The sequence below is a fragment of the Tachysurus fulvidraco genome, chromosome 17 (genome assembly GCF_022655615.1).
Source record: "Tachysurus fulvidraco isolate hzauxx_2018 chromosome 17, HZAU_PFXX_2.0, whole genome shotgun sequence".
NCBI lineage: Eukaryota > Metazoa > Chordata > Actinopteri > Siluriformes > Bagridae > Tachysurus > Tachysurus fulvidraco.
Window position 1 is genome coordinate 4,123,234 of NC_062534.1, and position 26,978 is coordinate 4,150,211.

At 39.6% G+C, this 26,978-nt stretch overlaps 2 protein-coding genes across 8 annotated transcripts in view; one reads left to right on the plus strand and one right to left on the minus strand.

Moving 5' to 3' along the window:
• Nucleotides 1–882: 882 nt before the first annotated feature.
• Nucleotides 883–5,257, minus strand: LOC113647707 (uncharacterized protein C4orf45 homolog). Its single transcript, XM_027154570.2, has 6 exons — nt 4,930–5,257; nt 3,015–3,109; nt 1,855–2,084; nt 1,666–1,724; nt 1,303–1,411; nt 883–1,154 (listed from the first exon to the last, which is right to left on the minus strand). Exons 2-6 carry the CDS (start codon nt 3,091–3,093, stop codon nt 1,071–1,073), a joined length of 561 nt encoding a protein of 186 aa, XP_027010371.1. The 5' UTR covers nt 3,094–3,109; nt 4,930–5,257; the 3' UTR covers nt 883–1,070.
• The window catches only part of rapgef2b (Rap guanine nucleotide exchange factor 2b), a 107,182-nt gene continuing 84,175 nt past the window's right edge, over nt 3,972–26,978 (plus strand). For all 7 annotated transcript variants that reach the window (XM_027154567.2, XM_027154559.2, XM_027154560.2 and 4 more), the window contains exon 1: nt 3,972–4,595. In XM_027154567.2, coding sequence (XP_027010368.1) covers nt 4,527–4,595 — 69 coding nt within the window. In that variant the 5' untranslated portion in view covers nt 3,972–4,526. The remainder of the gene's footprint in view (nt 4,596–26,978) is intronic.

A 26,978-nucleotide genomic window follows, 5' to 3' on the forward strand; every position in this document is an offset into this window, starting at 1 on the left:
TGTGGCGGGAGAGCGTGATAAAAGACCGAAATGCGTGACTGTCACTCTCAATGCGTGACACTTGACAGCCCTGTCAATGTAAACTCTTACAATATTGGTAGTTAAGACGACTACCTTGTGTAGGCAAGTTGACATTTTAAGTTAAAGGTGTTTTTGACAGTTTCCGCTTGGGTGTCCATGAAATATTCTCATGAAATAAGTAGGGTATATTATCACTTCACTTAAATAGATGCCTATTGAAAAGTTTATCTTACAAAAGGAAATTGGAAACCAAGTGGACCAGAAACTAATAACAGATAAGCAGTGGATTGTGGGCTTCTCATCAAGCTCAGCACAGGATATTGTAAATGGCTGGAGAGACCTGGGTACAGTAGTTCAATCATAATTAAAAGTGTTTAAACATTGATACAGGCTGAGGACTCATTCAGGCCCAGGATTTGGCTTAAGGATTATTCCTTTGTGTGTCTGTTGTGACACTCGGAAAGAGGACTCTTGTACGCACTCTTCTGTTTTCTTCCGATATCAGAGATCACACACTTACATTTGTCTTACTAACCTTGTGAGGATCTTCCATCGACCTAATTATTAACATGGCTGATTAATGCTACACTACACCTGTTTTTGTTATGGAAACCAGTAAAAATTGTCAGATCATTTCCTGTCCTTGTAGGGATATCAAGCTCAAGAGAGGCTGGTGAGGGAACTATACAGTACGAACCGATTTAAAACAAAATAAAAACAACATATATATTTTCATAATTAATAAACCGTTGTTGGTGACTCGTCTTTGCAGCAACACATCACCAGGTGTTTGACTATTTTCTTATAACAGCAGACACCCACAGTTTTTTAATCTTTATTTATCCTTAACCTCAGTATCGTTTTATGCAGTTTGAGTTTGACAAATGGTTAGAAATTTCCACACAGAAGATCATGTTGGATACAGAATAGGAAAGGTCTTTTTTAATCCAGAGTAATGAACTGTATCTACACGTCACTGTTTCCTACACAGCATGTTCTAAACCACTCCAGGTAACAAGTGCAGATCCTTGTGGTTGTGGATATTTTCATTACGTTCTGCCTCGTGCTATGGCTGGCAAAGTAAAGTCACTCTGGTGTGTTATGTTTGCCGATGTCTTCTCAGATGAGAGTCTCTGCCGTGAAGAGAAAACAGAGAATCATTCAGCTGTTAGTCAAATATTGCAAATATTTATACCAATATTTATATTTATACCGAATCGTCTATACTACTGTCTACAATTTTATATTCTAGCCGAAGTCTTTTCCAGGTATATATCTGACCTTTCTCACTCGGATCTGATTGTCGGTGTCCAGGCTGTCGTTCTCATAGGCACTCTGGTCCCCTCGGGTACTCGGCTCCTTCCTGTCTAAAAAGCATGGCGTCGCTTGCCTGTATGCATATGTGTGAATTAATTATTAATGCAGAGAAGACATGGGGCTTCATTGACAGTAACTATCATCTAACACCATCTATGAGAGGATCCAGAGCTGAAATTGTGTCTTTTTTGTGTGGGGCTGTTTCTAGAACAGTCAGGATATTCTACATACAGTACATCAGCACTAGTATTCTCTGATTCTGTGTATGTTTGAGTCTTGGTAATCTAATTTCAGTCTTTCTGGGAGGTTTATCTGTGTGGATCTTACCATGGGGTCTGAAATATCTGAGATATCTTGTCCTCCATGACTGAACGAAACTCAGAACGCTGATATAGAAAGACAAAGCAAAAGGAAAGTATGCTAGGTGAACTACATTTATACCACGGCGCTACTTCCTTGACTCTGATTGGTCGAATGGGGTAACATTTTGTTCCTTCCATATTTCACACAACCAACCTTGATCTGTGTGTTGCTGTGTAAAGATCTGGCATTGAGTCTGAGTCCATGCTCAATGCCCCAACCCACTCCTCCAACGTAGCAGTGCTTGGGCAGCCATGGTAATGCACATGGTGCATGACGGAAGAGGTAATTTAAATCCCCTGTGGCCTCCGAGGACAAGGCGCCGATGCCGATGCTATGGGGGAAATCACACAGTCTGACTCTGTAATTCCCAATTCCATCAGGTCCTACAGAGCAGCATTTACAAAGCATTAGTGAAAGCTGTTTGTGTTCAGAGCATAGTGCATCAAGATGAGTACAAATGATAGGTATCAGGTATTAGATGTTAAGAGACAAGAAGAGTTGATGTAAGGATGCTTTAAAGATTATGACTGAAATAAAAGTAGATAGACAGATAGACAGATATAAATGTATGGATCCTTCAAGGGTTGTGACTGGTAGAGGAGGTTAATTAAAGCATACAGCAAAACTACTGCTGTGTATAACTAAAACATTATTAGGTTACTCTAGGAGAACCCATAAGGTATCTTTGTGTAGAACCCTGCAACAGAGTGATTTACAGTAGAACCTCATTAGGATTTTTTTAATGTCATAATTAAGGGGCACGGTGGCTTAGTGGTTAGCACGTTTGCCTCACACCTCCAGGCTTTTGGGTTCGATTCTCGCTTCCGCCTTGTGTGTGTGGAGTTTGCATGTTCTCCCCGTGCCTCGGAGGTTTCCTCCGGGTACTCCGGTTTCCTCCCCCGGTCCAAAGACATGCATGGTAGGTTGATTGGCATCTCTGGAAAATTGTTGTAGTGTGTGAGTGCGTGAGTGAATGAGAGTGTGTGTGTGCCCTGCGATGGGTTGGCACTCCGTCCAGGGTGTATCCTGCCTCGATGCACAATGACGCCTGAGATAGGCACAGGCTCCCCGTGACCCGAGAAGTTCGGATAAGTGGTAGAAAATAAATGAATGAATGAATGAATGAATGAATGAATGAATGTCATAATTATCAACTAAAAATTTTAATAACAGATTTAAGTGCAGTGGATTTTGAGATAGGACCGTACATATTAGTTAGCTGGTAAAAAAACAAACAAAACAGGCAAACACAAACAAACAAACAAACTAACTAACTAAACAAAACAGGCAAACACAAACAAACGGGAGTTTACCTGTAAAGAGGATTCTTTGCCCGACTCCTCGCCGAGTAGGATCAGTTCTGCAGTTTTCCCCTTTCATCGCTCCTATCATTCACCTGCTCAGAACTCTAGGTGAGTGTGAGGGGAGGATAAGAGCACACTATGGGGTTATCTCTGGTTACCATAGAGACCACAGTTGCCACGGGGTTCACACAGGGCTGTAACAGTGTCATGGTTTGCTGGCTCAATGGTTTATTTATGAGTGTACTCCACTCTAAAACATTAAAACCAAGCTAATGTTCGATGCTTGCCTTGTTTATTGATCTTCATGTTTATCTTGAATTGATCCTATCTGAAATAGAAATTATTCTAAATGGTATAATATGACTATTAAAGAGTATTCTTTCTGTTATAATAAACTCGACCCTTCTGGGAAGGCGGCTGTCCGGATTTGTTTTTGTGTTTGTTCGTTCATTCATTCAAAAACATGGCTGAGATCAGACAATGATGTTGGGTTCAGCGAGTGTTCCAGATCATCCCAAAGGTTGTTAGTAAGGTTGGGGTCAGGGCTCTGTGCCGGCAACTGCTGTGTGCTACAGTATACAGTGACATTCATAGAAGACAGTTGGAGTTGAATGACATATAGGTGTGATGGTCAGGTGTCCAAAACGTTTGGTTATATAGTGTAGCTTTGTGTGTGTGTGGGGGGTATGTGAAGAAAAGAATTCCACTGTGCTGTAATGTATATGTGGCGATTATAAAGGCTTCTGTGCCCCGTTTGTGTGTGTGTGTGTGTGTGTGTGTGTGTGTGTGTGTGTGTGTGTGTGTGTGTGTGTGTGTGTGTGTGTGTGTGTGTGTGTGTGTCTGTACGTGTGTGTCTGTACGTGTATGTGTATGTCAGCCTGTGCTGAGACTGTAGTTATATGCAGTGCTCGGTGGATGGCGCCAAAGCTCAGTAAGTCTGTGTGCATTGTTCCACTCCCGTTATTGTGCACCTCCGGTCTCGCCCATTCTGCGCGCTCCCGGACGATCATGCGCGCTCGCCGGTCACCATGGTGGGGGGGGAACACACAACAGTCTGTCACTTTTTAACAAGCTGAATTACGCATGAATCCCTGCGCTGTTTGACGCTTTCACGGAATCGGACGGAAACTTGTCCTGGTGGATTCCTTTCCCCTTGTAACGCGTCGTGAGAGCCGGAGATCAGCGGGGAGGGAAACGCACTTCATGCAGGCTTTGTGCAACAGAAAACAGACGCACCAGGACATTTTCACGCATTAAACCACACGGCAAAGACAGGTAGAGGTGTGCCGCTGCAGGGGCTTTGTTTATTTATTCCTGTTTTAAAAACATCAGTTGTTTGGATCGGATCGGATCGGATCGGGCCGGGAGAGAGCGAGAGAGAGAGCGAGAGCGAGAGAGAGAGAAGCCCCGGGGGCGCAGCAGGCCGTGTCCCGGGGAACGAGCCTCCACACACGGGCCGGGCTGAGACGCGCACACACACACGATCACACGGAATTTTCACGCGCTTTCCCATCGGACACGATGGCGTCTTATGTGGACAACAGCTTTAGGCAGGCGGTGATGCTGAACCCGGCCGAGAGGACGCAACAGGTCAGGAGCACTAATCATATTATACAAATGTATATCACACACACTCTCTCTCTCTCTCTCTGTCACGTTTGTATATGTAGGTATTTGTGTGTGTATATATATATATAAATATATATTAGTGTGTGGTGTGTGTATGTGTGTGTGTGTTTTTATATATATATAATATATTATTATGTTTTAATATATATATATAATTTGTGTGTGTATGTGTGTGTGTGTGTGTGTGTGTGTGTGACCACTCAGTCAAAATCATAGTCATTTTTGCAAAGCTGGTACATCTCAAAAGAAAATAAAGTATACATATAAATTTATTTTATGTGACACTCTTTCTAACCTTTCTTATACGCTTCACGTCCTGCATCAGACATCACTGTGTGTTCTTCTGATGCGGCTGCAGGATGTATGTGATGTAGCAGGTTGTACCATGAAAAATTGCCTCACTCTTTCATTGCAATCCTGGCCTGCAATCCTCAGCGCCTATGCTGCAACCGATTCAGGATAATATACAGAAATATCGATTTTTTTTTTTTTTATTTGCTTAAATGAGAAATATCAACACGAATGCTGTCTCAGTGCATTGCATTGCAATGAAGACCCGTAGTGGCAAGCCATGCCATTCTGTACCATGCTGTGTAGTCTGACCCATTCAGGTTCTTATATTATCCAGATATAATCTTTTAATAGGTTTCCTGAAGGATGGTTTCTCCTACACGATTATGGAGATTTATTTCATACAGCTTTCTGTACCGATCCAAAACAAACACAAGAACTGAATTAATGGATTTTTACCTTATTAACATTTTAAGTAGTTTACTTTTAAGTGTAATTATGTCTAGTTGCATTGACCGTCATGGTTAGGTGGCTCACAGGACAACAATAGGCAGGCTTGATCAATACCAATTAAAGGACGGTTGTAGGGATGGGGGAGGCAGCATGTGAGCTTCTTTGTCAGGAGCTTTACAATCCGTGTGGCTTGTATAAAATACTTATGTATTAGATGTAAGCATTGTATAAAGTAATTTTTTTTTTGTATTTTACTGACAATACAAAGAGTTTCTGATTGGTGTGATGCCTATCTTGTATAGGTCATGCACATTTTGATTGAGTAGCTCTTGTCATTTCCCAAATTATTTGTGAAGATGTGCAAAGAATGTTGTAAAAGAACATAGCACACTTATTGACACTCTAACATTTACTACTTGGTTAAACCTCCCATCATTAGAGCACTGAATCTTCTCCTGCAATGCTTGAAGAAAGAGCAAGATCTCTCCTTGATACAGATTCTGTCTGTCCAGATCCTCCAAGGTCTTGGAATCTCTCCAGGAATCTCTCACGCCACAGGTTTTCAGAGAACCCGGGATGGCCATGATCCTGATTCTGTGGTCATTTAAGCATTCAAGGTGCTTTGGATCTTTGTCATGCTGGAACATTCAGGCAACCGTGATGTCCTATGCCTTATATCTTTAACAAGGTTTGCTTAGGTGATGCCAATTTGTAGATATGAACACTTGGTGACATTAAAACGCTCTTCTAATTAGACAAATGAAACAGGCACCACACTACAATTGATCAGCTCGGGGTTCTTTAATGAAAGCAAACGGCGCTGCTGAAGTTTCAGCACAGCTGCCTTGTCTAGCGATTACGCGATATTCTGCATCTGCTCTCGCTGACTGATGGAGTCATACTGCTGTGCTCAGGCTTGGCTACAATTCAGCAGACTCGCCATTTCAGCTTGCTGCCTGCGCTTGGATTCAGACCTTCAGAAGTCTTGAAACACCACAGCAAACTAATTTGCTGTCCGTATCTGGACGGTGCTCTGGAGATGCATGATGTAAAGTCTAAATTGCAAGAGCTAAGGCTGGGTGAACTAATGGATTTGGCGGCTTCTTTACTGCAGCACCGCGTCTTTTCAGGCGGCATTAATGCTCCACATGAATGTGCTAATCTTGCAGGAGAAACATGCTGCCTTGGGAATTGGCAGGATGCTAGCAGGTGAAAAGCTTCTGGATGCTTTTAGGAGCTTTACAGGATGTTTCAGAAGGCAGTCTTGCGTCAAGAGTCAGTAACCTGGACATGTCTGCCAGTCATAGAAATGGTGGCGTCCCAGCTGGGTTAAAAAAATACCAGTTGACGTCAAGAGACGGTGTTTTTTTTTCTATGAGGCTTTGAATTGTAGGGATGCGGAGATGAATTAAGGGGTGGTACTTCTGGACAGATGGCATGCTTGATGTCTTAAGCAGGGAAAGGAAATGCATAGGAAAGGCCAAAGTGGCAGGGAAATAACTGGGGTGTTATTTTAGAAATTTGCTTCCTGATCCCATTTCCTTCATTGTTTCCTTCACTTTTTTTTTAAAGAAAAGTGCTTATCAGCTGATGGGCCACTTCAAGTCACCATGCTATGCTAATTGGCCCATTGCGCTAATTTTTATCTGTGAGCAAACAAACAGAACTGCCTCGGTATCGTTTGTTAAAACGCCGCTGCAGGCTGTCATCTGGTGGCTTTCATTTATCTTAACACGCCTGTTCTGGAGGCGCCGTGATATTTGTAGCGTTTCCAGTAAGCTAGTGATTTTCATAATCGCTATCGCTCTGAGGAGGGGGTCTTTGTGCTGTTTCTGAGCGTGTCCGTAGCCCTCGGCCTCTCGCTGTGCCTTGTAAGTGGAGTCACATGCTGTTGTTGTGTCGAGTGTTGAATGTGTAGCCAGTGCCCTGAAAGAAGCGTTTTTTACACACACACACACACACACACTGGCTCATCTCGTACACAGTGGAGTAACCTGACCTTCCCAAGAGCACTAAGCATGAAGCCTTCCTTCATGAATTCATGTTAAATTTATTTTTTCTTCCCGTAATTATTTTCTTTTTTAGTGACCTGTGCAGTACTCTGGTTGTTCTCTGGGATTATATTGCTGCTTATTACGATTACAGTCACACACTGTTTTCATGGGCTTTTATAAACATGTCTGTGTGCGAATAACTGGGGTTCGTTGGAATGCTCATGAGGAACATCTGAAACGGGTTTTTAACAGAAATGTATGAATTCGTTACATCTCTTCCGTTAATTAGGAGGATGAATGGACTTCGTTGCGTTGCTGGATTTTGTATCCTTGTTATAGTTAGCGTCAGATAAGTGTATTCAAAATATCATATTCAAATCTTAGTGCTGGGGGGCACGGTGGCTTAGTGGTTAGCACGTTTGCCTCACACCTCCAGGGTTGGGGGTTCGATTCCCGTCTCCGCCTTGTGTGTGTGGAGTTTGCATGTTCTCCCCGTGCCTCGGGGGTTTCCTCCGGGTAATCCGGTTTCCTCCCCCGGTCCATAGACATGCATGGTAGGTTGATTGGCATCTCTGGAAAATTGTCCGGAGTGTGTGTGAGTGAATGAGAGTGTGTGTGCTCTGCGATGGGTTGGATGATATGGTTACGGTTAGATGATATAATAACCAGATATCAAGATACTTTAAAACAGTACACAGGGGTGAACACACCAGGCAAGTGGAATCTCCAGTGTGTTTCGCAGTCCTTTGCTTTGCTCGCATGGTTTGAATCCGATAAACCGTTCACTTGGCTAAAAACGTGTTCGATAAATAGTTAGTGTTCAGTACAGTGATCTCATTTTATTGTGTGACGATGATATTTTTCGAGTATGATGTATCACAATTTAGCATGTGACTGCATTAAAAAGATTGTTACTAATCATTCATTCATTCATTCATTCATTCATTTTCTACCGCTTATCCAAGCTTCTCGGGTCACGGGGAGCCTGTGCCTATCTCAGGCGTCATCGGGCATCGAGGCAGGATACACCCTGGATGGAGTGCCAACCCATCACAGGGCACACACACACTCTCATTCACTCACACACTACGGGCAATTTTCCAGAGAGGCCAATCAACCTACCATGCATGTCTTTGGACCGGGGAGGAAACCGGAGTACCCGGAGGAAACCCCCGAGGCACGGGGAGAACATGCAAACTCCACACACACAAGGCGGAGGTGGGAATCGAACCCCCAACCTTGGAGGTGTGAGGCGAACGTGTTAAACACTAAGCCACCGTACCTCCCTTGTTACTATTCACTTTTAATCAATTTTACTATGTTTGTTTTAAATACAATTTTATTCCAAAAATTAAACCAGAAGCATCATAAGAAGGCAAAAAATACCATAAAAATATAATAGGTAATTAGACTTTGTTTAAAAGTGTTTTGGTTATGATGTATGAAATATCTTTAAAAAAAAATCGTATTTGCGTTTAAGGCAGTTGTCTTCGCAGCCAATCTCGTAATAAATAATGTATCGCTCTCTAAAATGTCGGTGACATCATCTGGGTGACATCATCTGTCGGTGACATCATCTTATAGCATCTTTTGGCATTTTGGGTCGAATCCATTCTACTCCAAATGTCTTATATGTATGAAAATGGCCAGTAAAAGTAACCTCAGGTAAATATACGCTTTCTATATCATCGTTATATATCCGAACTGACACAATGCTAAATCTTCCATTCTGTCTTGTGGGAAAATTCAATAAAATATAGATGATGTTTAAAAGGCCAGAAAAGAGACCTCTTCCTGATGGGTTTAGGTAAGATATCGATTTGCTCACATGGGTAAAGCCTACACATGTTCATGTCCATGGTCATGTGACTTACTAATGAGCAGAAAATCCTAGAGTAAACATGTCTAATTAAGGTCAAATGTTAAATGAAAGGTTTATGAGGTGCGTCTATGGCAACTGGAGTCTTTCTGACACTGTATTAAACTCCATGGTGGTTTATATGATGCTCATATGAAAGTAGACCCTCGGGATTTTAAGAGTTTCTAGTTTTTTATCAGAATTTCTGTTTTTCCTGAGCCTATTAGTGGCAAAATTTTCATAGAAAAGCTGCAAAAACATGAATAATTATTTTGAGATCAAACCAATTTCTGAGATGTCCCAAGTGCATGTTCATATGCATCTCAGATTTCATCTTTAAGAACTAAAGGTTTGTATAAGGTTATCAAACAGAGGGAAAAACAGCAAATCGACATGACGTGACATACAGATAAGTGCGCTGACCCATACTCAGAATCCGTTCTCTGCATGTAACCCATCCAAAGTGTGCACACACATCGTGAACACATACACACACACACACACGTCGTGAACACACACCCGGAGCAGTGGGCATCCATTTATGCTGCGGTGCCCGGGGAGCAGTTGGGGAGTTCGGTGCCTTGCTCAAGGGCACCTCAGTCGTGGTATTGCCAGCCCGAGACTCGAACCCACAACCTTAGGGTTAGGAGTCAAACTCTCTAACCATTAGGCCACAACTTCCAGAATTGACTAATAGAGTAATAAAGGAAATAAAGGAATTCATTTGTTTATATTGATATACATGAAAATTTTGATTTTTGGATCACATTGTATGTCTGTATCTTTTCCTGCAAAAGGAATCTTTTTTTTTTTTTTTTTAATAAATCCTTGATAGTGTTATGAAACTGATCATTATTCATACTGTGAAAATCTGCTTCCTAGATCGAAGCACAACAATAAAAGCTAAAAATGTCTTGAAAATGCTAAAAGAAACAGTTGTAATTTGTACATTTGTATGTTTTGCCCCAACAAGTACTAAATAAATATTACTAAAATATTAACATTCATCTAAAACATCTTAAAAACAATATGGAAACACATTTCATTTTAAGCAAAACCTGCAACTACACAATACATGTACGTAAAGCTACATCATGTTTGACCAGAAGATAAAATAATAATAAAAATAATAAATATGGATGTTAATCTGAGGCGTAAATTTCTTCAACAACAAAATTGTACAATCGGGAGGTTTTTTTATGTTCGTGTGAAAGTGAGTGCATCAGATATGAAGCTCCAAAGACAAACAAAGCCCATGTAGACGTTAATCAGTTACCGATGATTGATTGCATTTACAGTATTTAATTATTTAGTTATTTATTTATTCAGGGTTGTGGTGCTTAAAATTAGCTTGCTTTGGGAAATAAAACCAACAAATTTCTGGGTAAAAAACACCGGTCCAAGATACTATATGAACTTGAAAGTGTTATATAAGAAGTCTTTTTGCCAAACGAATCTTGTGTGTCTCTTGTAGTAAACACGAATGAATGAATAACTGAATTGTTTTCACTGAACTCCGCACTGGTTTGATCGTTTTGTTGCGTTCGGGATATCAAACGTCTCAGATTTATTCTAGAAATGTTGCCTCCGTTTGCCTCAAACTTGCTTTATTGAGTGATTCTCTATCATACTGTAGATTTAACAATATTCCTGAGTCACAAAACAAACAAAGACAATAGAGGAACTTGACCATATACTTGTTTTGGCTGTTCTAAGCTTTTCTCTGTAGCCTCTCAGAATCCACGTTGTGAATGGAGCGTGATCAAATGACTACAGTTACCTGGGATTGTAGGAAATGCATTATAAAGGACTAGAAACTCGTTTTTGTGGTCGTTTTTACGGTCGTTACAGATTACGGACGTCTTTCTGATAAGCTGATTAAATCCGAATAGGGTTTAGGCCATCCATGTAGACCGCTAGCCGTGGGTATAACTATGTTCTAAAACACCAAACTGCACAAATTGTTGTAGAAATTGGGATCATTAGTCTCGTTCCTTGAAGAGATTATGACATCGTTCCACAAGAGATGGACCACTATCCTTTTAAGCATTGCACAGACACGTTAATTTAGGCCATCCTTAAAAATATTTTGGTTTGCAGTAGAAGTAAAAAAAAAAAAAAAAGGGTCGGTAGGTAGGTCTATATATATATATATTTTTTAAATTTCAATGTGCAATTTTGGTGATGGTGATTACGTAGGTATGACTTTAAACTAATTAGCATATCGTGACGTCATTGACTGGGTCTTCAACCCGTGCCTTCGGGCGCATCATTGCAAACCTTATTTTGATGCTGAACACAGTTTTTCCAGACCTTCGTGCCAAGTTAAAGCGGTGTCAAGCTTTTTTTTCTAATTTTTTAGATGTATTACGGCGCCCGAACCCGTATGACTTTGAACGGTGACCGCAAACATTTTGTTTACTGCAGCCGCAGCCATCATTACCGTTGACTATGACAGTGAATGAGAGAATGAGACAAAGCGAACGCACAGGCCACAATGTGACATCCGGTAACCAATAGTGTAAACATAGACGACGTCACGGGTTTTTATTTAAGAGTAAGGATGTAGAATTCGTTTATGTAGGCCTAGGCAATTTATATATTTACAATACTTACTAAAATATAATTAATATTATTTTATTGCTTTTGTATTAGTTGTTTGAAGAGAAAAAAAATTTGGTCGGTTTTAACGCAAATTTAGAACCGGCAAGTCTGTCGGACTTAAAGCAAAAAAAAAAAAAAAATAAAATAAAATTTGAGTCGGTCCTAAATTGACAGGGTCGGTCGGGTTACGGCAAGCAAGAATATTTTTAAGGATGGCTTTATTGCTTTTTATTGCACGATGATATTGAGTATGTTTTAGTAACGTGAAATAAATCTAGCAGGTGTTTATTAAAACATTGGACTTTCTGCTTCTCTTGCTATCATGCCTCATGCTCAGCTGAACAAAGATCCCAGAGGTCTTGTATCCTTCCACCATCCTTCCTGAAATGTCAGCGCTTGTGAAATGTAAATCACCCTGAATTCATCTTTCTGAAAAGCAAAGCAACGGACGTGCCAGAGACATTCTTTGTCATGAAAAAAAAAAAGGGGGCTGTTGAAGAAAAGCATCTCGGTGGCCTCCATGATGCTTCGTGGAACCTACAGTAATAGCCCTTGTAGCTTTGACCTTTTCTCCAGAACTATAGTGTAAAGTAAATCCACAGTAACGGTGATATTTTAAGTAGAGCTTGCCAACATGGCTTCTTCGTATTCCGGTAATCCTTATTCTGCTTGAACCTATTTGAGTGTGATGAGTGCAGCTGAGAGCATGAGCTGATTAGGAACCTGATTAAGACATCTTGTTCTCAGACGTCTTGTTTACAGAGACGCTGGTATGTAGGCTTCGCTCCACAAACCACAGCCAATGGGATTTGTACAGTGTTTCCATTTACGTCCTTATTATGTGTGTATATAGGTTGCATATGTAGTCACCAAAAAGCGAAACTTTGAGGAGACCTGATGGACAAATCATTTATTTATCTATTTATTTATTAGTAAGTCGTTCAATCTGTTGCTTTAGTTCTCTGTTTATGATTGTAAGGAGACTAGACTAGACTAGCTAGGTTAGCAAGCGCAATGTACTTAGTAAACTAGGTAATTGCATAATACAGACTACAGAGTAACTTCTGTGTCCTTGACGAAAAGTCTTTGGCTGATGTTTCCGCTGTGAGCTATGTTCTTTATTGACGTATAGAAAGATTTAATTGTTTAAGTGTGACTAGCAACCACAATTGTTTGATGTATATATATTTATATATACCGGAAAAGTGACGAATGCATTTAATTCATTACCCACTGTATTTGACTCCCTACTTACCGCAGTCGATTCATTACCTACTGCATTTGATACACTACATAATCCATTTGCTTCACTTACTACAGCATTTGCTTCATTTCCTACTACGTTCGTTTCACATCCAACAGTATTCGCTCTTATTACTACTGCGTTTACTTCACTTCCTATCGCGTTTGATTCATTATTTACAGCATTCGATTAACTTTATACTACATTCGATTCACATTGTACTACATTTGATTCGCTGCCTACTTCTCAGCTGTTGACTGAGTATGTACTGATCATTTACATTTACATTTACAGCATTTAGCAGACGCCCTTATCCAGAGCGACTTACATTTTATCTCATTTTGATACAACTGAGCAATTGAGGGTTAAGGGCCTTGCTCAGGGGCCCAGCATTGGCAGCTTGGTGGACGTAGGAATCGGACTCACAACCTTCTGATTGGTAATCCAGCACCTTAACCACTAGGCTACCACATCCCAGTATGATCAGTATGTGTGATCTACTATAAATACAATCCGTATGTTCTATATTCTCTTACCATTGCCACGTGACCTATGATGTCAGCGTAACTGCAAAGCCCGCAACCATTTTTTTCCTTTTTAAAGTACAGCTATAGCTTTTAACGAAGATTGATAATAAAGGCTCCTTCACATCAGTTTTGTTGCGTTATGGGATAGCACATTGTGTATTGGCTCTGTGCTGCAGAATTTTAGAGGAAGCAGAAGGTCAGCCAGGTATTTCTTACCTACCTACAACTCCTTATGCGTAATGCGTTTCACCTGCTGTATGGTAAAGTAGTGGGGATATTTGGACACAGATATGGTTCTGTATTTTTCTGCATGGCAACTAAAACATCGATAAACATTCTGATTCGCTCCAGCACCTTTGGCTATTTTAGTCGAGCCTAAAATGAATATAATGGAAGATTTTTAAACCCTTTTCTGGCCTCCCAATACTGGCTTCCCACATGCTGTAGGTTTTGGATGTTGGCAGTCTTAGTGCAGACACACGAGCCTGGTATTGGATTCCACTTCATCACTGACGATGGCAGGCAGCCATTCAGAACGCCACACTCATGAGCTCATGTTTCCTCCAGCTCTTCGTGAACGTATAGAGCTACGTTTCTGCATGGTTGTGCACTTACGTGTAGACAAAGGTTTAATGTCAGTCGTAAGCATCTCAATCAGAATCGAGTCTCATTTGGCATTCTTTCATTCTCTAACCTCATATTTGTGTCAGATTTGTGCGCTTGAGGAGATTATTAGGTCTTTTTTAGTCTTTCTTTTTTAGTCTTTGGTTACAAGTCTTGCACCACCATCACTATGGTTTAATATGAAGCGACATCCCGAAGGTTAGAAAGAACAAACAAGCATTGTGATGGCATTTTGTTATGGAGGTTCCGAAAGTAATATCTGCTGTTCTTTTAATAAATACAAATTGTACTTGTTGCCAGATTGCTGTGATCTAAAACCGAGAAGTAAAACACTTGGAGGTCATGCTGTTATTGGAATATAATCGCCGTGGTGCCCGATTGTTCATGATTTTCCTACGAAAATCTTTCGTTGCTGCTACGTTTCTCTGGAAACGCTTGACCCACATTCTCAGGTTAAGACTTGTTTGAGTATTGAGTGCTGAGGGACCTGTCTGCACTTGCATACATGCAAGATGAATAATTTGCTACTCAAAACATAATCATACCAATCGTCATTTTGTTACAGCATCACCGGCGTTCATACAGTAGCTCCTGACCGAGTCAGAGGATACAGTGCTGACAGCGAGATAAGATATGCCCCCATGTGCGAGGTCTTATGTTTATCGCTCACGGTTTTATGGTAGTGTAAGTTCTTCAGGCCTCTGATCTCCATAGCGCAGGACGTTTGGCCTTTTACACCGATTAAAAGTCTATAAAGATGAATGCATTGCTTGACAACGTTTCAGTGAAACATGATGAATGTCTATCTGTGCAGTTACTCCAGTGAGCTCTGTTATTTATATGAATGTTTATATTCATTGATAGAGACGCATTTAGTTTGCTAACAGGTTATTCATTATCTCTTTAATATTTTAACTAGGTAAACATGACAAAAAATAAAGCATACAGAAAAAAAAATACGCCTCTAAAACTGAAACGCAAGTCATGCCATATTTACTGACTCTAAAGCTAACGCCTCCAACATTGGGAATGACACGCTAGGCCTCCTTTACTGTGACTTTCGCACAAAAGGCCACACCTCCTTTACTTAGACAGACGCAAAGGCCACACCTCCTTCACTGAGACACACACACACACGTCATGCCTCCCTAACTAAGCCTGCAGTCCACACCTCCTTCACTGGAACTGAAAAACAAAGGCCATGCCTCTCTCATGCACCTAGTTTTTTTTTTGTGTGTGTGTGTGTGTGTGTGTGTGTGTGTGTGTGTGTGTGTGTGTGTGTGTTGCTTTGCAGCCGGTGACAGGGATATGTCGTGAGACTGAGATGTAATGCATGACTGAATGAGTGACTTAAAATGATTACATTCTAAACAGTGGTGAAAGCTTAGACAAAATCTCGATATGAAATTTTAATACTTCGTTACGCGTACTAACAATTCGCATGACAAAGTATTTTTCCACACGGAGTGTCAGAGAAGTTTGCTGTGTCGCGCTAACATTTTCACATTGCCACATTTTCCGAAACCCGTTTAGATGGAAGCAGAGCTGTAATCGAAACGAGAGTTTGCGGTTTAAAAGGAAACTGAAATGCGTACTTTTGTTTAGACTCCAGATGGATCCTTCACATGTGCGCTCTCACTCTGTCGCTTACCTAAAGGCTTTGTGGGTCTAAATTTAGTTTTGCTGATCTTGTTTGCCAAGCTTTGCTGTGTCACTTTAAGCCTCAGTGTGTGACTGAAGCAGTTTTAAAACCCAGTGCCTCATAAGCTCAATTAGCTAATCCCACTGTGTGGAAGATGTGCCTGAGATCTCTTTCTTTTTTCTGCCCTATTAAGCAAGATTCTTTTATGGAGAATTTATATTAAACACAGACTAATCGTGAGCTAAGGAAAGTAGAAACTGGAAGATATCCGAGAACCTCAGGGGACCTTGTTTGGATTTTTTGCTTAAATGCATTTAGCTTGCATTCAGGTTTAGTCAAAGGTGATCAAAAATGGATCACTATGAGAAATGGTTCTTGTAGAACTTGCTTTCTTCACTCAGACTCGCACACAAAGGCCACACCTCCTTCACGCAGACTCGCACACAAAGGCCACACCTCCTTCACTCAGACTCGCACACAAAGGCCACACCTCCTTCACTCAGACTCACACACAAAGGCCACACCTCCTTCACTCAGACTCGCACACAAAGGCCACACCTCCTTCACTCAGACTCGCACACAAAGGCCACACCTCCTTCACGCAGACTCGCACACAAAGGCCACACCTCCTTCACGCAGACTCTCACACAAAGGCCACACCTTCTTCACGCAGACTCGCACACAAAGGCCACACCTCCTTCACGCAGACTCGCACACAAAGGCCACACCTCCTTCACGCAGACTCGCACACAAAGGCCACACCTCCTTCACTCAGACTCGCACACAAAGGCCACACCTCCTTCACGCAGACTCGCACACAAAGGCCACACCTCCTTCACGCAGACTCGCACACAAAGGCCACACCTCCTTCACGCAGACTCGCACACAAAGGCCACACCTCCTTCACGCAGACTCGCACACAAAGGCCACACCTCCTTCACTCAGACTCACACACAAAGGCCACACCTCCTTCACTCAGACTCGCACACAAAGGCCACACCTCCTTCACTCAGACTCGCACACAAAGGCCACACCTCCTTCACTCAGACTCGCACACAAAGGCCACACCTCCTTCACTCAGACTCGCACACAAAGGCCACACCTCCTTCACTCAGACTCGCACACAAAGGCCACATCTCCTTCACGCAGACTCGCACACAAAGGCCACACCTCCTTCACGCAGACTCGCACACAAAGGCCACACCTCCTTCACGCAGACTCTCACACACAAGCCACACCCCTTTTTAACAAAATGCTAAAAAAAAAATTAATTAAAAACGTCTGTAAAACAGTTTGAGTGTAAATTTTTTCTTCATTAAAAGCAAGAAGCACCAAATCACTAAAGCAACCATACAGTATTATGGATACAGGACATAAAATCCACAGAGAACGATCTGCTTTACAACTTTATTGGCTAGAATTCCTGATTAGAGTGCTAATCTATTACAGTAGCAGATTTATCTGATCGAGTCACACATTTTACAAAGCCAGCCAAAAATGCTGGTAGTGCTGGTAATAACCAGAGTTAAGCTAAGGCTGAACCCATGTTTATTAATCTTTAGCCTGGTATTATCTTGGCCTCTGTAGCTCTGATTATATTGCGAGAAGCTCCGGATTCTCTGTTGTATTTGGTCAGAAGCTGCTGATTTATTTTCTAGAACTGCAACTTCAGATCACAGAGTTAAATGTATCTATGGAAGGATAAAAAGTTCAAGTTTCTATTTTACTATGATTAATAACGGGTGACCTGCCGATACAATGCAGGCTGATGCTTTTGCGGATGCACGGCACTCACGTACCAGCTTTGTCAGTATTTAAATTGTGCCATTCTTCTGTTGCGTTATAGTGTTTTGTCATTTCCAGCCCCGGTGCTAGGCAGCTCCTGCAGTGTGGGTGTCGTTAGCATGGCTCGTGAACGCTTCCGAGTTGAGAGCATATTAATGACTTGAATAATCAGCTGTGATGCATAATGGCCGGTTTTGTGTAACCGGTGCAGAAGTTGATAATTATGCTAATAAGAGCGATGTTTGATTGAAGATCAGGCAAGGGGAGCCTCTTGGAACGAGTGAATTAGTGTGGGCTAGCATACAAGAGAGACCTGTTAAAATCAACACCGCTCGTCGGATGTAATCAAAATCAGAGTAAGATAAAAATGTCTGGAAAGGACGACATTTGGAAGGGTGGAGGGGGAAAAATCACAGAGCGCCAATCAGTGGAAATGTGAATCTTGTAGAAAAGAAGAAGCACAAAAATTTACACAGGATGCAGAAAGTGAAATCATTTTTTTATGTCTTGCGCCTAAGAGAAGACGCGCAGAAATACCTGGCGTGAACCTCAGAACTGGATTAAATTATTTAATTAAATTACTTAATTTAATTAAATCAACCAAACAACAGCAAACTCCTATGACTTGACAAATCATTGAAGTAAATACTTCGGTTGTGTGTTATTGGTGTTTTTAACTAACCAATTGTTTAAACACAGTTATACGTTTTAGTTTCACGTATGTTTCTACGTCATTATTTATATGTGAAAATTAATAACAAAAGAATGTTTACAATCGTTTCTTTTTTTTTTCTTTAGCAACTGGAGTCCTTTGTTTAATCTCTACCTTGTATATGTATGTCTAATACATTGATGTTCCTAAGAGGAAGTAAAGGTAATACGTCAGTGTAGTTGTACTGTAATATCTTTTTTTTTGTTTGTTTGTTTGTTTACAGGCCTAGCTAACCATTTTCTGCATCCCACTGATAAATCGCTCGTTTCTGACCCCAAGTCTCCCCTTAGCTCATCTCTGGCTCATAAAATAAATTTCTATTTTCACTTATTTACACTAGATGTTTCCGGGTCTGATCCTTCCTTCCGTGTCAACCGAGACATTTGCAATATTAAAAACTTCACTGAGGATCCAATACACTAGCAGTCATGAGGAAGTCCACAGTGGAAAGAAATGTGACCTCACTTCCTCTGGTGGCGCCATTGTGGGCCATATCCTGAGGATGTGAGCTGAAATAGCGTTGTGTTTTCTTCACATGCTCAGTGATTCTTCTGTAAACAGTAAGTTTCAATACATAGAACTCAGGATTCCTCAATCAACCGGAAGCAACAAGATAGAAAGCACAACACGACGCCTTCCTTTTTCACGGGCACAGAATCGACAGAACAGTTCAATGAGTCTGGGTTGCTCAGAGATCTTTTAAAAAGTGGATTTATAATCACTGTTTTTACTTCTTGTGATCAATTTGGTTCATTTTATAATCATGATTGGGCTTGTCTCTATAAAGCAATGACCTCATAATTTTATTATAATGAGCTGATGTAGATTTTTCATATAAAGCTGATTTAACAATTTTTATTTTTACATCAAGTTCTTTGGCAAATTTTTTTCAAACATTTGCAAAAAAAAAAACAACAACTTTTTTAAACCATCTTCTGGTATGTAACATGTCGCAGATAGCAGACTGGTTATTAGCATGCTAAATTATTTAGGAGGAATTAAAAATGACAGGACGCTTTGTTCATTCATTCATTCATTCATTCATTCATTTTCTACCGCTTATCCGAACTATTCTCGAGTCACGGGGCGTCATCTCAGGCGTCATCGGGCATCGAGGCAGGATACACCCTGGACAGAGTGCCAACCCATCACAGGGCGCACACACACACTCATTCACTCACACAATCACACACTACGGACAATTTTACAGAGATGCCAATCAACCTACCATGCATGTCTTTGGACCGGGGGAGGAAACCGGAGTACCCGGAGGAAACCCCCGAGGCACGGGGAGAACATGCAAACTCCACACACACAAGGCGGAGGCGGGAATCAAACCCCCAACCCTGGAGGTGTGAGGCAAACGGGCTAACCACCGTGTCCCCAGGCTTTGTTGTAACTGCAAAATAATCAAATGGCAGGGTTTTATTCCTGTTATTCCTGATATTTATCCCGTTAGAGTTGCATTTAATGTTGAGGACCTGCTATCACAGTTAGCTCTTGCTATCTCTTACGTTATAGCTGTAACTGTAAATGAATCTAAAAAATGCAATGTATTGTTCTTTATTTAAAAAAAAAAGCACTATGAGTGATTAAACTGTCAACAAAAGGCTTAGCTTCTTCGTTGTCTTCTTTTTCGGTATTCTGTCCTTCAGGTTTAACATGTGAGTCGCCAGCTATGGTAATTTTAAACCTTGGAACTTAGTCATTGTATTTTTAATTTTTAACAACATAAAAGATGAGTTGTTCGAATCGGTTGCATAAGAACAGAAGCATGTCCATGCTTATGTCATGTGATCCAGCTCAGATGTTTAAGGCATGACTTTTTCTTGTTTTTGTGTAGACCGTCTTGCTAGACATTGTTGAATTCTGCTTATTCAAGATAAATGAACCTTGCATTATTTCTCGAATTAAAAAAAAAAAACGTACTGAATCGAGGCAAAATAAGAAGACTCATGATCTGGTTATTTGATCTAATGCTCTATCATTTACTCCAATCTTTTATTTTTTATGATGCATTAATAGGAGGTTTGATTGATTTTTCTGCACATTAAATGGTTTCGCTCTGCTCTGCGTCTGTGTCTCTGATTTATATTCTGTGCTTTGGTTGTTTTTAAAGGAAGCAGACTTTGAACCCCACGGGCCTGAATTACGCAGCCAAATAGTTTGAATACTCTGAAGCTCAATGCTTTGTCTGGCTGTTCCTCAGCAACCCGAGGTGCTTTATAAAGAAACTAAACCGCTCCAAGAGGAGGAGGAGGAACTGCACTTGTCCTTTATTTTGACTCGAAATGGCACTTGGCTAAATGCTACAGATTAAAAAGAAAATAACTTTGAATGTTGGAGTTGAAATCTCAGGACTGACTGAGAGCCATTAAAAGTATAATAAAATGGGTTTATTTACTGAAAGCACAGACAGAGTTTTGGTCTTTTTGTCTGATTTGTGCAGTGAGTCTCTGAGGGAAGAAAAAGGATGGGTACGGTGTGCCCTGACGTGTCCTTGGGTTATCTCATTAGCCCGTTTTCTGTTTGTTAATTATGTTTTAGGTCGAGCAGAAATGCCGTAGTTGCGTCTGGAGCCTTCGGGGCTTGACCTTTCAGATCCCTGGCGACTGTTATAATTTCTGCTTACTTTTAAATCAGTAACGTAGCCTGCGGGCTAATTGTGTGCCTGGATGCAAGGTCTGAAAACTTGTTTCCACACTTTCAAGCTAGCACTGGACAATAGTTTAACTATTAGCATGTGTAAATTAATAGAACCCCAAATAAAGGCACACCATTTTATTTCAGCTAATTAACTAATGTAAAGCTAGCTAGCTACCACAGCAATTCTGAGGTAATGTTTAAAGCTAAGCTTGGGCTTGGGCTAAAGTTTTCTATCCAACATTGGCCTCATGCCAAGTTTTTAAACAAGCTAGCTTACATTAGTATAATTTATTATTTAAGTATTAGTATTAATGCTAAGTATTATGTAATTAAATGACGGTAAAGCAAGCTACCTAACATTAAGCTATTATGTTGTGGTATTCAGTAGCCGAAAGGTACTTCTAAAATAGTACCCAGTTTAATGAAAGCTAACCTTTATCAAGTAAAGAGATTAAAACACATTTTCAATTCTAGCTAGCTTTTATTATTTAGCTTGCATTTACTGCTGTGCTCATTTTTCATTATTTTTATATCTATATATCTTATTTTCATTCACTGCTATTATTTGTGGTGTTTTCATTATTATTTGCTAATTTTATTATATTATTTTGGATTACATTTTAATTAAGTATGTTTATTTCACACTGTAACACATTGAGCACGAATGTTTTGTTGTATTTTTGTTGTTGTCATGACTACAAGGCTAGTCAAGGTTGGCTGGTCAAAATTAGGCCAACATAGCTGGTTGGCAAACGTTTTACCTACATAACATTCAGACTTAAGAAAGATGCTATATATTGTTACATAAAGTATTGTTATTGTCACTAAAGTGCTAGGCAAGGTTAATGAAAATTTACATAGCTTGATAGCAAACTGGTTTTATCTACATAACATTAGCTACACATTTATATCATGTACGTAAAGTAGCAGCCTGCTTAGCTGTAAAGAGAGAGAACTTTTATATTATACTGTAACTATTATATTGTGCAAACAACAAAGTCAAGGTTGCTAGCATGCTAGCTAAAGCGAGGCCAACTCTTATGTAGCTAAAACAGTTAGCCATGTCTGTTAGCTGTTGATCTAGCAGTAAACGCTTATGTTGTTTAAGCCAGTTGTCATGGTTGTTAGCTGAAATTAATTGGCAGGTTTGCTACCAAGCTACATAAAGTCTTTATTATGTTGATTAAAGCAGTATGTAGGTTATATTGAATAAAAAAATATTTATTTAATTAGAAAACAAACTGACTTTCGATTATTATTATTATTATTATTATTGTGTGAAGCTCACTAGCATGTTAGCCCTCAAACTCCTTTCTGTTGTTACCTGTTTTCAGATAGCATCTTTTTCTTTTCTGCTTTATTCTTGGAAATGGCCCGAGTTACATTTGTGTGTTATGTAAGACTGTGTTGACTCTTGCACCAGTGTGAAGCGAAAAGAGCGAACGTTATCTCCCGAGTTTACTTGGCTCCGTTCCCAACGATGTGATGAGGTCGAAAAGCTTCACGTTCCTTGAATGTTTTCTCCCACAAAACAGAAATTGCTTTCACTCATGGATCAGAACGTGAGGAAAGATCTCACCTTTAGCTCAGAACTGTTAGTAAAATACGAGGCCAAAAATAAAAAAAAAGCAATAGAGATCTTTGCAAAAAAAAAAACAAGTGGAGCGAAGTCAGATCTGCTCGGCTCGGTCATCTTGTGCGTTTCCTGTCTCTAGCGAACATAACCAAGGCTCTTATTTTATACGCTCTGAAAAATTTGGCACATCTCCGATGTCTGTATAAAGAGACTGTGTGTTCATGTGCACTCATTCCAAGATGAATGGTGGGTCCCATTTCTCAAATTACGATTCCTCTTTTTATTTTTCGGTCTGTCCTTACTTCATTTCTTTGGGTCTTTGTTCCTTCTGATAAGGATGTGAAAAGGAAACAAAGAAAGAAAGTGATGCTGAATCAGATCCTGTTCACTGACAAATCACTTTAAAGAGAAAATCACAATTAAATAATCACATAATTAACATTTTAAAATGGTTTATAACTCGCTGGTTATCATCAACCCACTTGGTCTCCTTTTATTATTAAAAAAAAAAAGTTAAACTTAATAAAAAATTATATATATAATATATAATATATATATATATATATATATATTAGCTACAGTATATTAATTGAATAATTAATAATACATATTTTTTATGTATATTTATTTTATTACCATAATTTTATTTATTTATTAATTTATTTTTTTTGTAGTCGTTATTTCTTTACAAATTGATATGAATTACTTTAATAAACTATTTTGCTGTCATTTATTCTATTTACTGTGAGGTCAGGTATTTTTATATCCCTTGTTTATTTTTTAAAACGAATATGAAACGTTTTCTAACGTTTTATGAAATAAGTAAAAAATAAAATGACTCAAATGTTTTTTGTAGCCATCAGAAGTGAATTCAATTATTATTTCATATTTTTTAAAATGATAAATATATTTTTATTATTTATTTTTATTATTTATTGTATTTTTTTTATATATATAAAATGCATTTTTGTAGTTATTCTTTTTTTAATTCAACATCCTAATTTGAATATTATTTGTATGTAATTTATTCCGTCACTTTACATCATTCTTGGATCGCGTTTTTACGGATGACAAATCGAGGTCTAACAGAAGCACAGTTCACATTATTAGTTAACAGATAAATCCTTAAACACCTCGTGGCCAGAATTCTGACTTCTGGCAGATTAAAATGATTTAATCTGAAGAATACTTTAAAAAAACTAGATATGTATATCAGATGCATTGTTGACTGACAATGAAATCTTAGACTGTTTGTTTTCAACACTGAAAAATCTCATGCCTTCACAACATTGAATCCTGGGTAGATTTACTAAGCACTGATTCCTAATCGGTAATGAAAAGGTTCTCAGGATTCTGTGCAATTTAATATCCTCAAACGGGGATTAATATTCCGCTCAGCGTTTGCGTCGCACGTTACGATACACGTTCCTCTGATAGTTTAAAACAAAGATGTTTCCAAACTAATCACAAATACATTGATGTATTTTAGATGGGAACAGGATCAGTGGTTTTGTAGCATATCGATTGCTGGAGAAAGCAATAACCCGTGTTCTTCTACTGCTCCGTTGTCTTGGGCCCTGTAGCCTCCTCGCCTCCTCTCCTCATGCTGAATTATTTAACACGACTGTGTGTTGCGCGATGCTATGATGCCAGCACTCGCATCTGCTAGGAGCCTTAATGAGAGAGTTCTCCATCGCTCTCTTGGCTTCGCTGCTCTGTTGTGAGGTTCAGAGAGGATGGATTGCCATAGAGATTTTCTAACATCTCTCTTGTTAGCGTTTGAAGCTCTTGCAAAATGTTATCCTGGAAATTCAAATACTTTAGATCTTTTACGCTCTGCGGACAGACCGCGTTTCTGAGTAGTGGTTTTTTTTCTTCTTCTCTTGAATGAAGTGATGTTGGCTAAATTTTATTTTGAATAAAATATTTTCTCAGAAAAGAAATTCATCCAAAAGTTAAAAATAAATAAATAAACAAATAAATAAATAAATTCATTCATTAAAAAAGAGACATTTCTTAGCACACAGGTTGTAACATATCTTTATTTTTTACACATCTGATAGAAATTCAGACCAATTTTTGTGTGGGATTTTTCTGCTCTTGTTGTATGTTAAAAAATATTGGCACCCCAGCTCCATTCAGGGTTTTGTCCAATAATAACACATTGCACTTACGGTATTTAGCGGACGCCTCTTATCCAGAGCGACTTAGATTTATCTCATTTATACAGCTGAGCAATTAAGGATTAAGTGCCTTGCTCAGGGGCCCAGCAGTGGCAGCTCGGTCGACCTGAGATTCAACTCATGACCTTCCGATTAGTAGTCCGGCACCTTAACCTCTGAGCTACTTCCACTTCCACTTAATGCATATTCATCGTGTCTCATGCTTAGTCTTTCACTCTGAGAGAGAGTCACATGTTCTACCATTAAGTCATCTGTTGGAGTGTTTGAGATGGAAAACTAAAACCTTGGTGAATGGACCTTGATGAAGTTCATCCTGGATTCTTTTAGAGGGTCGTGCCGAAAAGCTGCACAGATGATCACGTGATCGGCCTTGATGCTGACGATGTAGAGCATCTGTGTCAATTATTTACACCTTTTACAGCCATGAATAATACAGCTTCTGGCAGGACTCGAGCTTTCTGCAGAGCGTGAAAAGTGACGCCTGGCTGTGAGGTTTTGCCTCGTGCACCGGCTGAGTTATCTCACCCATATCGCATCATCGATCCTTAAACGTTGTCTGCAATCTAATCACTTTCTCTCTGCAACTGGCATTGTCTGTTTTGGAAGCTTACTGAACTAACAACGTATGGCAGTTCTGTCTGCATCTTCGGTCCTTCACTCGCAACAGATGCCGGATTCGATGCCTCTGTCTCGGCTCTAATTAAAAGAAGAAGAGACAGAGGAGAGGATGAATTTCTCTCTGTTTTAATTAACAGATTTTTTTTTGTCGGCACATGTATCAGGAGGCTTGCCTGAGTTCTGCTGTGGGAGAGTGGGGGAGAGAGACAGAGAGAGGGAGAGAGAGGGAGGGAGAGGGAGAGGGGGAGAGAGAGAGAGAGAGAGGGGAGAGAGAGGGAGGGAGAGGGAGAGAGAGAGAGAGAGAGGGAGAGAGAGAGAGCGAGCGGGAGGGAGGGAGGGGGAGAGAGAGGGGGAGAGAGAGAGAGACCCTCCTCTAGCAGAATAACTCAAGCTTTTCTAATTTGAAGCAAAAAGCTGCCGTGTTTTGGTCTCCCTGCTGATTTACTTCTGCTGAGACTGACAAGGCCAGCAGGTTCACAGCACTCCCTTGTGAATTAAATTGTATATGATGGCGACAAAGAGAGCCTGTGTGTGTGTGTGTGCGTGTTTGCACAAATAGTGTAAAAAAAAAATAAAAATTCAGCCTACTTAATGAAAAATTTCATATAAACACATTTTTAAATATAAAGCACAAGGATGTGTATAGTGTACAAATATTTTTTTTTATTTTATTACAATATTTTCTCCTCATGTTAAAAAATGTTTGTCCTGTAGCTTTATTTTCATCCTGTCTATAGTCCGTTATACAGCAGTGATTAAAAATGTTTCAAATTGTTCATCCTATTATTATTATTATTATTATTATTATTATTATTAATGGTGCTTGCAATGCATCATTCTTGTTATCTTGCATACTGAGATATTCTTCTTCCGGACTGAGATATTCTTCACACAGGAGAGGTGTGCTATGACTTTTATAAGCGATCCAACCAACGATGTTCGCACAGCGGACGAAAAAGCGGCCAAAAAAGTCCCATAGACTTGAATGGGAAATTCCTAAAATTTCACCCTAGCAACCGAGTGCCAAGATTTGCCACGCGCAAGCACCATTCACGTTTTCTTCAGGAAATGTACATTCTAGCTATTATTATAATTACAATTATTAATATTTCAAACTATATGCTACAGTAATTACACATTTGATTGGTTCAGCTATATAATTTTTAAGAAAAAAATATTAGACCTGGAAGTAAGATTAAGAAGAAGATGAACTCCTTAAAGTTTTAGGATCTGCTCCTAAAAAAAACTTCAGACTTTCCTGTCTGCCATTTCCTCTTTTTTTTTTTTTTTTTTTTTTTTTTTTTATAAAGTCCACAACTTTCATGTTTTCTAAACACTTTCACTCTTCTGCTTTCCTTTATGTGGGTGTTTTTTGTGGTGTTTGTGGGGTTTTTGATTCTAAGAATTGGTGCAAAGAAAAGGAAGATAAATAAAAAAAAGTAATCTTTAGAAATTAAGTAAGGAAAATAACACTCGGGGGTGTGTAGTTTATAGGAAAAATAAATAAATAAATAGTTGTTGAATTTCTTTTATCACATAATGTGCCCACAATTGTTAAATTATTTATTTATTTATTATTATTTTTTTA

Bases quoted from the DNA above. Each gene is read 5' to 3' on its own strand.
- LOC113647707 (XM_027154570.2), bottom strand. From the start codon at position 3,093: ATGATAGGAGCGATGAAAGGGGAAAACTGCAGAACTGATCCTACTCGG. The intron at 1,725-1,854 runs GTTGGTTGTGTG...TTTCTATATCAG, and splicing joins ACAGCAACACACAGATCAAG to CGTTCTGAGTTTCGTTCAGT. The intron at 1,412-1,665 runs GTAAGATCCACA...ATATGCATACAG, and splicing joins CAGATATTTCAGACCCCATG to GCAAGCGACGCCATGCTTTT.